The sequence below is a fragment of the Squalius cephalus genome (assembly GCF_949319135.1).
Source record: "Squalius cephalus genome assembly, chromosome: 9".
NCBI lineage: Eukaryota > Metazoa > Chordata > Actinopteri > Cypriniformes > Leuciscidae > Squalius > Squalius cephalus.
Window position 1 is genome coordinate 8,905,762 of NC_137130.1, and position 12,717 is coordinate 8,918,478.

Genomic DNA, 12,717 nt, shown 5'->3' on the forward strand with positions numbered 1-12,717 from the left:
AAAATAATGGCACTGACTAATTTTACAAATTTTTTTCTTCTGCTGAACACAAAAGAAGATATTTTGATGAATGTCAGTAACAAAACAGTTGAAGGGCCCCATTGACTTCCATAGTATTTTTTCCACACTACGAAAATCAATGGGGCCCATCAACTGTTTGGTTACCCATATTCTTCAAAATATCTTTTTTTTTTTTTCAACAGAAGAAAAAAAATAATAATACATGTTTGTAACAACTTGAGGTTGAGTCAATGACGGAATTTTTGGGTGACCTATTCCTTTAAAGGAGAACTCCGGTCAGTTTTAACATTGAGCTCATTTTTTTGTAAATTTGGAGAGCTGTCAGTACAGAGAACAACGACAAAAATCGGTGTTCCCTACACCTCGTTATCCTCTTTTTAAAATTTGCACCCTGTTGACTTCAATGGGGCAAGTTTTAAACCTGCTTTTAGCCTCTTAACATCCAGTAGTCGATTGCGAGTTCACGCGTATAGGTTTAGTTACCTATGATCACGCGCGTGAACTCGACAATCGATTACTGTGGACTTCGACCGAAAACAGGAAGAAAATACAGGGTTTTTTTTATTTAATTTTTTTAATTTTTTTATAAACCTTTATTTAACAACAAGGCGTTACAGAATGTAAAATAACAAAGCACAGAAAAATGCTATGTAGAACAGTACAGAGTAGCACAAATCCTTTCAACATTTATATATAGCCTATATATGAAAAAGGAGAAAGTAAATATAAAAATACATATAAAATAAAAGAAATAAAATATGAAAATACGAGCACATATCAATAGATTAAACATAGTTATTAAAGTACTACTAAAATAAAATCTCTTAGCAGCTGGGCTTTAGAAAATTTGCATTTTTCCAATGCACTATTAAACAAAGTTAACTCGTTTTTGAAAGCTTCAAAGATAGGAGGCATAGGAAGAAAATACAGGTATGTGCGCTGGCTGAATTAACATCACTTTCATTAAAGGAGAAGTTCACTTTTAAAATGAAAATTCTGTCATCATATACTCACCCTCATGTTGTTTCAAAGCTGTATGAATTTCTTTCTTATGCTGAACAGAAAGGAAGATATTTAGAAGAATATCAGTAACCAGACAGTTTTTGGGTCCCAATGACTTCCATAGTATATTTTTTTCCTACTATGGAAGTCATTGGGACCCAAAAACTGTGGTTACTGATATTCTTCTAAATATCTTCCTTTCTGTTCAGCATAAGAAAGAAATTCATACAGCTTTGAAACAACATGAGGGTGAGTATATGATGACAGAATTTTCATTTTAAAAGTGAACTTCTCCTTTAATATCTTTTACATCTACTGCAGTCAGATTCACCCGCGTTCACTCTGAAGGAATCACTCACATGGCTGGGGACTTGTAATGACACATCAAGGATGTTAAAGGAGAACTCCGGTCAATTTTAACATTGAGCTCATTTTTTTGTACATTTGGAATGCTGTCAATACAGAGAACAACGACAAAAATCGGTGTTGCCTACACCGAGTTATTCCTTTTTTTAAAATTTGCACCCTGTTGACTTCAATGGGGCAAGTACTAAACCTGCTTTTAGCCTCTTAACATCCTTAATGTGTCATTACAAGTGCACAGAAAATGTGAGTGATTCCTTCAGAGTGAACACGAGTGAATCTGACTGCAGTAGATGTGAAAGATATGTATAAAAATTATGTTATTTCAGCCAGCGCAAATACCTGTGTTTACATCCTGTTTTTCGGTTGAAGTCCAAAGTAGTCGATTGCCGAGTTCACACGCATAGGTTTAGTTACCTATGATCACGCGCGTGAACTCGGCAATCGACTACTTTGGACTTCAACCGAAAACAGGATGTAAACAGGTATTTGCGCTGGCTTAAATAACATCATTTTTATACATATCTTTCACATCTACGGCAGTCAGATTCACTCGTGTTCACTCTGAAGGAATCACTCACATTTTCTGTGCACTGGTAATGACACATCAAGGATGTTAAGAGGCTAAAAGCAGGTTTAGTACTTGCCCTATTGAAGTCAACAGGGTGCAAATTTTAAAAATAGAATAACTCGGTGTAGGCAACACCGATTTTTGTCGTTGTTCTCTGTACTGACAGCACTCCAAATGTACAAAAAAATGAGCTCAATGTTAAAATTGACCGGAGTTCTCCTTTAAGAGGCTAAAAGCAGGTTTAAAACTTGCCCCATTGAAGTCAACAGGGTGCAAATTTTAAAAAGAGCATAACAAGGTGTAGGCAACACCGATTTTTGTCGTTGTTCTCTGTACTGACAGCATTCCAAATTTACAAAAAAATGAGCTCAATGTTAAAATTTACCGGAGTTCTCCTTTAAGCCTATTCTGTGAAACCGGGGGATAAACTTTATTTGCGGTTTAAGTTAATTTTTTCTTAAACGTATTTGTATTATTAGCCTTGTAAGTAATCCGTTATTGCCCTAATAACTGTCGTGTTATCATATTTGTCTTATTATTTGACAGAATTTCAAATTCAGTGCATCCATTCCCTACTTAGGCTATATCAACAAATTGATATTCTATCTAGGCTACTTGCTAATGAATATCTATATTAGAAGAAAAAATATTTCTAAACGTTGTGACAACATCAATCAATCAGTTAGTTAGTCGGTCAGTTAGTCAATCACTTCCCTGTTAGGGGGGAATGTTCTAAATGAAAATCAAAGTAGTTTTCTTGCCACCAAAATGAATCAGTCACGAAACCATCTGACACAACGCTTAGTCTCGTGAGAAATTACCGCGCTGTCTTAATATTCGCTATTATTCAAATGACAAATTCTTCTCAACGTGTTCCTAGCAAAATTACTTAAGCAATTTGCCTTTGGAACTACTTTTAACGAGCAAATTTTGCTCTGGGCGTCCAACTTACCGTCGTCAGCCACCTGTACAAATTTCCACTGCACTTACTACAATAACCGGCAGATGGCGATGTCTCCCTTTTACACATACATTACAGTACGCAGGCTGTAATACCACAAAACAGTGGAGACGTTTCATTATTAAATAGCCAATTTTTAAATAAAATTAAATTAAATATAGTATCTTTTATTTAGGTCAGTCACTAATGATGGATGTCCAAAATGGCAAAAGCTAAAGTCTTTTTAAAATCTAGTTCAAATCGCCTCTGCCAAGTTCTTAGAAATGTCATAGGCCTATTCATATTTATGTTGGTTTCATACATTAAAAAACATAGCTAAAATTTTTAAAACCTGATTTAATAAAAAATAAAAGCAATATACTTTCCTTTCATCTCGAAAATTAAGTGCGCAAACACACACTGACTGTGTGAGTGTGTTCATAAAATGGCCAAATTACAATGTGATTGACAACTATAAATGGTTTCAATCTGTTTTACAGTTTTCTAGTGTTATGACAATAAAATGACTACCTGCAAGTCATTTACGTCATTCTGATGTAATAGTATGCCTATTTTAAAAGAAAACAGATGTTTGTTTATTTGTTTGTTGTTGTTGTAAGAAAAACTAAAAGATTATAGCAATTAAAAACTTTCAGGTAATTGTCTGTATATGATTATAATGAGAAAAGACTGTTTGTGGTCTACATTGGGGTAAAAAAAACATATTACATAAGTCATAACTGATAATACAACACGTGCCCATGTGGTTTTGCACTTCCTCCCTGTTTAAACAGCTCAGTCAGTCCTGATGGTGCGAGAGCTGCAGGATGTAGATGTAACTGCTCCTGGAGATGCTTGCTTTGAATGTGAAGTCTCTCTGCCTGTGGCCAAGGCCCCTACGTGGACCCTGAAAGGGGAGACACTGCATCCTGGTCCTAAAGTTGTGGTGGAGAAAATGGGAACCGTTCACAGGCTCACTCTTAAACAAACATCCACAGATATGTGCGGCATTGTGTGCTTTATCATAGAAAGAGCCAAAAGCACTGCACATCTGCGTGTCATAAGTAAGTCATATATATTAGACAATATGCATGTTTAAATGTTGCAGAGTTGAAGATTATATTGTTGTTTATATGCTTTACATATATACTACTATCATTACCTTTACTCTAAATAGGAGACATTTCTGATGCCTATTCTTAGACATGGAGTCTGGACTTGTTTTAATAAGAACTTGATGCTCTGTAATAGCATGGGCCATGTGATTTACAGTGGTATCCAGTAAAGGTTTATCAAGTGACTGCTGACTTATTGATTTTTTTTCTTTTTTTTTCTTGTTTGCAGGTAACCACTGAGAAACAACACATAGGCTAAGCACTTACAGTGCATAATACTCATCTATACGTCACTATTTAAATACAAAAACTACCAAATTAAATTATGAAACCATTAAATATCTATTCTTATGTGTTTGAAAGTGAGAGGCGTATAATTAATTTATTTAAAATTCAAATTTATTTAAAACCTTTAGTGCCATTTTTGCACATTACACCCCACATCTGTTAGTCTACATAATAATTTCTTCAAGTCTTGAATATTGTGCTGTCTAAATTTATGATCAAACAAATTGTTCTTTATTTAAAAAAACAAAATGAACAGCACCAGGCCAGATACCCATGTTGTTACGCCTTACATTTCTTGCACAGTAATTTGGTATTTAATATTGAAATGTGTGTACTACTGTATATCCTTGTATAGATATCCTTTGTGTTGTTTTTTTATTATTCTTGTTTCGTGGGATGCAGATTAAAGTGAAGTTAAGGCATGTAATTAAAATGTGCAGGGCCAAAGATGATCAAAAGAGGGTTTGGGACGGTAACTTCATATGTAATAAATACACTGAGTTCAAGAATACAGCCATTTTATGAATTAGGGAAACATTTACAAATAAATGGAAAAGCTTTTTAGAGTTTTAGTTGTTTGCTTCTGTTCTATTCAAAAGGTAGCCTATTTCACTGTTCTTGCCTTCTACTGAAGTATCCAAATGAAGTGCTGCAATTTTCCCTTGTTTATCAAGATCTTTCAATAAAATTTTAAAACAAATTTTCTTGAGGAGTGTTCAATCACATTGATTTTTTTTTTCTTTGAACAGTCAATACAACCCTGAAAAATACATCTTTCTTTTTGTGGAAAACAAAGCTTATAATAAAAGGTATGTCAAATTCTTCCAGTATTTCCTAGAGGGGGAAAATGCGCCCGGCCTGGGTTACTTTTTATGGAATGCCATGTCTGCCAAAATAAGGAATAAAAAAATACATATATAAATGTACAAAGAAATGGGGGGGGGGGGGGGGGGGGTATATAAACAAATATTTAATTTTTTCCCCTTATGTATAAATAAATTATAAAAAAGTATATTTTTTTTGTTTATTTATTTATACATTTATTTATTTCCACAAAGAAATAAATGTGAAAATAAAATATTGTAGACATATTTATTTTTGTTTTTTATATTTCTCTGTATATTTATTTAGTTATTATTTTGGCAGACACGGCATTCCATATAAAACGAGATTCAGCATTGATTCATGGCTTTTCTGCACAACTGAAGAATTTGAAATGTTGTAAAAGCGATGGGGAGACGCCATTTTATTACTCAACAAGCGAAGGTATTTTATTGAACTGATTGATGGTCATATGTAGCTCTCTAACAGAATTCATTGTAAAGTAAAGTGAAGGGTCATATTCATCCACACAGTCATGCAGAGCAGAAACTCAACCAAAACAATGTTCCTAGAGGGCCAAAAGTTAACTCTGTAAAAGTTAACTGTATATTTCCCCAAAAATGTTGACTTAGTTTTGATGCCTTAGTCATTTTAAGTGATATATCCCACCTTCACACTGACTTACAATTCATTTAAATGTAGGATATTCATATTAGTTAAAGATAGTTTGCATGGGCATTTCTTCATGGTAGGCTATTGTTTGTAATTTCTCAGTAAGGCTAACTTAGGTGGAGCTGATTGTTTGCCGTTTTATCCGCGATTGAAACAATGAGAGATTACATGTGACATTATATTTCAGTGAGTTTAACTGTAAATACCTTCTTCCGATGTTCATTTATGTTTATTTTACGCTATAAATACTACAGCGATCTCACGCCATATTGAAAGCGCCAAAACGATATTTATTGTTTGAATTTCGTAATGAAACTTTAAATATATGAAAGCTGAGGCATTTTGTGATTTAGAGCATTGTCCGTGTCCTCTTTGTTCCGTGATGTTTTTTCACTGCATGAGAAAATGGACGTGTGGTGCGAGAGCGCTGAATGCGTAGCGCGAGAGTTGGCAGCACTTGTCGTGTGTCTTTGAAAATACATAAAATAGCAAAATAAATATTAATATATTTATATTGTTAAATACACCACAGAAAACTTTTTTAGGCTACTATTTTGCTTTAGCTGCTTTAGTGTCATACACAACAGCGATTCATCATGGGACACAGAAGTTCACGAGTAGGCTACAACCGTTCATGGATAGCGAGCAGGTTCACGACCTCCATCACCGTGACCGCATACCAGGCTCAAACCCCAGCAGCAGCAGTAGCAGAAATATCTTCCTCATCGGCCTGACGAGAAGAAGCCTGAGGGAGAGGGAGAGGGAGAGCAGCTTCCCATCTCTCGTCTGAAGAGGAAGAAAAAGAAAGAGGGCGACTTCAACTTCTTTAAGAGTCTCTCTTTTAGATGGAAGAAGAATCCCCCAAAAACAAGAGCTCAGATCAGGGTGAGATGATGAAGAATCAAGAGACGGAAACATCCAGGTGAAGTAGGCTACCGACGGTAAATGACAACCATGTTATGAGAATATATTTAATATCCTACATGAAAAAGTCTAATACGCCTAAATGAGTAACGGGAAATTTTCTGCCCATGTAGGATGGTTTTAAACAGACTTTTCTCTCTCTCTCTCTCTAATAAAATAATGAAGTAACCTCAAAAGTGTAAAAAAAATTAATATTATACTTTGTACTTTAAAAATCAATAGGTGAACGAATAGTAGCCTAATTTACTTTAATATCAAAGAATCGCTGTTCCTTATAAATATTTTTTTTTATTTTACCAGAACTGGACTGATAGCTAGTGCTGGTATTCTCCTCTTTAGATCAAAAGTCTCTACAGTCCATCTCTAGATCTGTAGAGGTCATTGATCTGGAGGAACCTCCTGTCGATGATCCTGAAGTCCTTCCCGCTGCTGAGCCTCTGGTGCAAGAAGAGCTTCAAACTCGAGTCCACGACGCTCCAGTCCGTCTGACAGCAGGTGAAACGTCTCCTCTCCGTAACGAAATGAACATGAGAACTGATGGTGAGTTTCCTGCAACAATAAATCTCACAATATCTGCAAAGCACCACTAAACATAGTCTTTTTCTCTTCATCTTTTAACAGACGACATTTGCTGCCGATATGCAATTGGCCGTAAGCTGGGGCAAGGTGCAGGGCCGTGCACAGACCTTTTGAGGGGCATGTGCTGAAACTGAAAAAGGGCACCCCCCTCCCTTTTTTATATCAAAATTATTTAGTAAGCCTACATAAAAGGAAGAAATGGTCACGTCTTCATGACAAATTCAATAACACAAAATAATAGTCTCAAAAGCTTTAGATTTATTCACGATTAATAACAACCATAATAATAATATAGATAATATAGATAAACAGGGTTTTAAGGGCCTCTTAACCTAAATACAACAGCAACCTTCTGTTGCTCTTGTGTACTCCCTCTTTTTTAAATTGCATTTATAGAAATATATGTCAAAAATACTTGACTCATACATAAACATGTTAACCAAATAATACAAATTAGCTTATAAAACCAAACAGAATAGCTAAAAAATTCTCTTTTTTTATTGAACTTTATGTACTTTTTTATGAACTTTGCAGAAAAAAAAAATATATATATATTCTCTTTTTTAGCTATTCTGTTTGGTTTTATAATCTAATTTGTATTATTTGGTTACCATGATTATGTATGACATTGAGAAGAGGGGAAGGTAGAGCAATGAGTCAAGTATTTTTGACAAACTATTTTGAAATATAATTTGAGTAATTATGTCCAAATCAATTCCAGATTATAAGAAACTATAGCCATACCTTTACTATATCCAACATGTATCCGCCTACCTGGCAACAATTTGATACTGTGCTGTGGAGGACAAGGGATGTTGGTCTCTAGAAGGTCTCTTATTCACTAAAAATATTTCACAATATTACTGTTTTTGCTGTATTTTGGATCAAATAAATGAAGCCTTGGAATGAATTAAATCATGAATTACATTCTGCATGATACAATATAAAGACTTCACAGTGATCTTCTGTAATGTTTTTTTTTTTTAGTTACTACTACAACATTACTGTAGTAAAACCATGTTTTACTACATTTTATACATGTGAGGATGAGCGGAGAGTATAATAATATAGATTAAAAATTAGCTAGATAGCGAATACATGCATATTAACAGCCTTGAATTAACCATAATTGAATATTATTACCATAACATGATTAGCCTAAATGTTAATAAATTAAGTGTATCAGCATGCAATCATAAATCAAAGAAGAAATTTCTTAGAAATATGTTACCTAGGTGATGAGGATCGCTTTGTGTAAGTTCCAGTACGAAACAGCGCGGGGGCGCACCTGTTATGATTTTCCGATGGTAAAAACAAATTATATGTTGTTGTATTACTTATCAATATATAGTTTTTGACCAGCGAATGTGTGCAAATGTGCATTTTTTTTGTCCGTCATTAAAACGCCGCCGGCGGTATCACATTACATTTTCATCAACAGGTTACAAACTAGTTTGTTTTTCCTGTTGTAAAATACATTTGGCCAAAATCGCATTTTATAAAAGATGAAATACTACTGTATGCACAGGCTATTTTAGTTATTTGCGTTAGGCTATGTATTGGCTATGACTAGATGGCAAATGCTAGCCTAGACCTCTCTCTCAGGCGACGTCCCACATGTCTCAGTCAGTGAGTCATCAAATAAATAAAATATGAGCCTTTATAGACATAGTGTTTAGTAGTACTTATTCAAACAACAAGATATTTATTTACCCTTCGCAAAACTTCGTTCAGCTGCTGTCTACTGTGCGGCTGCTGTGGAACTTCAGTTGATTCAGTGAATAATAGGCCTATAGAGGGGGCGGAGTTATCAGCTTACTGACAGCTTGAGGATCGAATAAGATTTACACAAGCTCGTTTTAAGAACTTTCATTGGCTAAATATTTATAAAACAGACAGACAGACGTAAAAGGATGACCAATAGCATTGATTAAAAAAAAAAGAAGAAAAAAAACCACTACCAAAAAAAGGGCACTTCGGAGTGTGAGGGCAAAAAGGGCATGTGCTCTGCACAGGTTGAGCCCTACCTGTGCACGTGCCTGGCAAGGTGGATTTGCTGCCGTCTATGAAGGCACTCGTTTGGCGGATGGCCAGAAGGTTTGACTTTCTTTTTTTTTACTTACCACAACTAGTTTAGCAAATAGTTTTTTTTATCTGAATTATTTCTCATCCTTTGATATCTCACTTTATCCTGTGCAAGACATCTTATTGTATCATATATTCACTATTTAGGGCTCTTCTTGACCTGTTAGGATTTCAATTCTTGCTTGGAATTCATGATATGACCTCTACACACAATTGCTTTTTGTTTTGTCCATCAGGTGGCAGTGAAATTTATCCGAAAGACGAAGCACATGGAATGTATCAGCATTGTGAGTAAGTGATTTTATCAGCAGACAAACTTGAGTTAAATTTCCATATTTAAAACATATAATGTATATGATCATCCCTGATCATCCCAAACCCCTTCTCAAAGAAGTCGCTCTGACTGGCCAGTATAAAAGGACGGTCCAGCAATGGACATTATCAAGCTGCTGGACTGGCAGGACTTCTACGTCATGGTCCTCGAGCGTTTCTCGCACTGCATGGATGTGTTTGACTTTGTGAAAAGCAACGGCGGTAGCATTGAGGAGAAGTTTGCGCGGCACATCATGTGGTCGGCAACACTAGCCGCTGATGCGAGTTTACCATGGCGACATCAAATTACAGAACCCGCTGATAAACGTTAAGAACCGCGATGTCACACTCATTGACTTCGGATGCGGCGATCTCCTGACAGAATCTGCCTTCACGAGATACTGTGGTGTGTGTATTAGTTCTCAAAACTCTTGTGAATGAGTTAACTCAACACTCGTATGCTAATGCTGTGGTAGAGACTTACACATCGGACAAACACTCTTTCCTCCAGGCACAGTTACAGTATGTACTGCCCTCCCGAGTACAGAATGTACGGCGAGTTTCATGGAAAGCTGGCGACGGTCTGGTCTCTGGGGATCCTCTTGTTCAGAATGCTGTGTGGATACTTTCCAGATAGTTTCGACTTCTACAGGACCAATATGAACACCTGGTTCAAACCCGCTTGACAGAAGGTGATTTGATTACTTCAAGTACAATTCTAATGCAAAACTTCATAGGCTTTATAGGAGATGGCTGTATAGATAATGCAGAAATTTGTCCCAGGTGTCTGACCTGAAGATCTTACAGCTTAGAAAAATGAAAGTAGAGCGGATGTAAAGTTTATGGTATTAATCAGACGTCTCTCCATCTTTCTCACAGAATGCTGCAATTTGATCTGCTCCCTTCTGCAGTAGAAGCGTTGGCTTGATCTGGACAGGATTATTCAACACAAATGGTTTTAGGTACTGAGCCATGAGCTAAAAACTATTTAAGATGTATTTTGAAAATCTCACCTGTTTTAAGTGTAATGAATTTAGCACCCTTATTTCTGTTTTTTTGTTCCAGGTGTAAAACCGGTCACAGCAACTCTGGAGAATATTGAACTCTATGTAGTTTCCTGGAGCTCTTTACATGACAAATCCACTTCATAATGTACACCTAAAAATGAGAAACTGGAACTTTTCTCACCTGTTCTAAGTGTAATGAATTTATGCAATACAACTCATTTGTGTGTGATTTGTTCCAGGTGTAAGACAGTCACTCCAGAAGTGTCATGTGTTCAGCTGTGTGTCAGGCGGACTGAATCCACTGGCCTCTCCATCATCCGCTTTAGACTCTTGCATCTTGGCTTGAAACAGCAACATTAGCATCTGGCGCTATTGCTTTCAGAAGGATGTGAAAATAAATAATTGTACTGTTGTAAATAATTTGAGAGTTGAGTTCCTCTGAACAGCCGGAGAGGTTTCTGTCGGAGCTTCACAGAGATCTACTGTCAAGTCAAAAAAACGTTACCATACGGTGCCTACAGCTTGAGTAAAATTTTATATTTTACATTCCATTTTCACAGAATGAAAGACATGGTTTTGCTGGCAACATGTAATTAATCATAATTGATAAATTAAAAAAGAAGTTAGAAGTTCAAGAGAGAAAAATGAAAATTGACATTGCACTCTTTAAATTGAAACTTAAATCTGAAAAAATGCTTTGACTTTTTTATTATTTAATTCTATACATAAAATCTTTTATAAAAGATTAAGAGAATGATTTTATTTTACAGATGTTAAATGTTATTGATGATTTTGCAATATTGGTCATACATAATGATACAATAATTTTTTTACAAACTTTGGGGAGGCTGTTAATTAATATCTTTTCCTATGCATAATAGAGATGATGAATATGTTTCGTAAAAGTGTTTTGTTTCTGGAGTTTATCCAACATTGCACATTTTGTATGTTTCCCTAATCAAACACTTGATTCTAGTCATCAGCTCATTAGTTAAGAGTGGGTGTCAGACAAACGGCCTGTCCCAAATGAAAAGCAAAGCAAGGGCGTATAGGGGTCACTCGTGAGCACCGTTCTGAAACCTACAATGACAAATGGGACACTCTATGGTCTTGTCAAATGCACATGACGTGTGCCATTTGGGACAGGGCCAAAGGAGACGTTCAAAATGTGCAGTTTGTTACTCAGCAATTCATTGTGAATCTTTAGACAATTCTTCAAAATGACAAGTCACCAAAATATACAAATTAGGGAGTCAGTGGGAAAGAGCCCGTCAAATGCAGCTGTCTCTGATTGATAGATAAACAAACGAAAAGATTTTGTTCTTGTTGTTTTATTCGATTTTTGTCATGACTCAATATCGAGTCATTTTGATACAAGGGGAACAACAGGGCTAAAGCTGCACCACTGTGAAAGGAGCATTGATTTTATTCTCCTCTAAACCACTAGATGGCACAAAATTTGCCTCATAAAATATTATATTAATCATTTCATATAATAAAATGTATCTATTGTTACTACTGTAATGCCATATTACATTTTTATGGGATGTCCTTCAAAGCTTCCAGATTCTATCATTTCTAAATATTTATTTTATTATAAACAAATTAAAAAAATTAAAATAAACAGAAAATAGTACACACTTTGCTGAAGTGAGTGATTTGAAAAAGTATTAGATATTATGCAAATCTTTAGCTAAAGTGTTTTTATCATTAATGGGGCCTTTTTTCACCTCCAGAGCAAGGCCCTCCTCGCCACCTCGCACATTTATATGATTCACTTTAATCATTTATTTTCACACAAAATCTTTTGATCCATCAATGTTCATTTAAAACATAGCACTAGATATTTTCTGAAATCATATTGAAAAGCACATGTTCTATTTAGCCCCATTACTACTCTACATGTTAATTTTTCTCAAAGAAAAAAAAATCTTTCTCAAGTAATGTCTAAAACTATACAGAGAACCCTGTCAAGATGATACTGTTATTAAAGGTTAATTAAGTAAGGGTTAATGC

General features: G+C 35.3%; 2 protein-coding genes and 1 long non-coding RNA gene across 22 annotated transcripts in view; all 3 read left to right on the forward strand.

Moving 5' to 3' along the window:
* Positions 1 to 4,549, forward strand: part of obsl1b (obscurin like cytoskeletal adaptor 1b) — a 31,636-nt gene extending 27,087 nt beyond the window's left edge. For all 20 annotated transcript variants that reach the window (XM_079880932.1, XM_079880946.1, XM_079880951.1 and 17 more), the window contains 2 exons: positions 3,692 to 3,961; positions 4,242 to 4,549. In XM_079880932.1, the coding sequence (XP_079737058.1) occupies positions 3,692 to 3,961; positions 4,242 to 4,252 (281 nt within the window). In that variant the 3' untranslated portion in view covers positions 4,253 to 4,549. The remainder of the gene's footprint in view (positions 1 to 3,691; positions 3,962 to 4,241) is intronic.
* A 1,879-nt stretch (positions 4,550 to 6,428) lies between these two features.
* LOC307164913 (uncharacterized protein) lies at positions 6,429 to 10,060 on the forward strand (the record flags this gene model as incomplete). Its single annotated transcript, XM_079882130.1, has 6 exons — positions 6,429 to 6,578; positions 7,033 to 7,258; positions 7,340 to 7,384; positions 9,345 to 9,394; positions 9,619 to 9,669; positions 9,774 to 10,060. 6 exons carry the CDS (start codon positions 6,429 to 6,431, stop codon positions 9,783 to 9,785), a joined length of 534 nt encoding a protein of 177 aa, XP_079738256.1. The 3' UTR covers positions 9,786 to 10,060.
* Positions 10,061 to 10,571: 511 nt separating this feature from the next.
* Positions 10,572 to 10,915, forward strand: LOC307164842. The gene is made up of 2 exons (XR_013822350.1): positions 10,572 to 10,656; positions 10,760 to 10,915. It is a non-coding gene; the product is annotated as an uncharacterized lncRNA (long non-coding RNA).
* Positions 10,916 to 12,717: the final 1,802 nt, after the last annotated feature.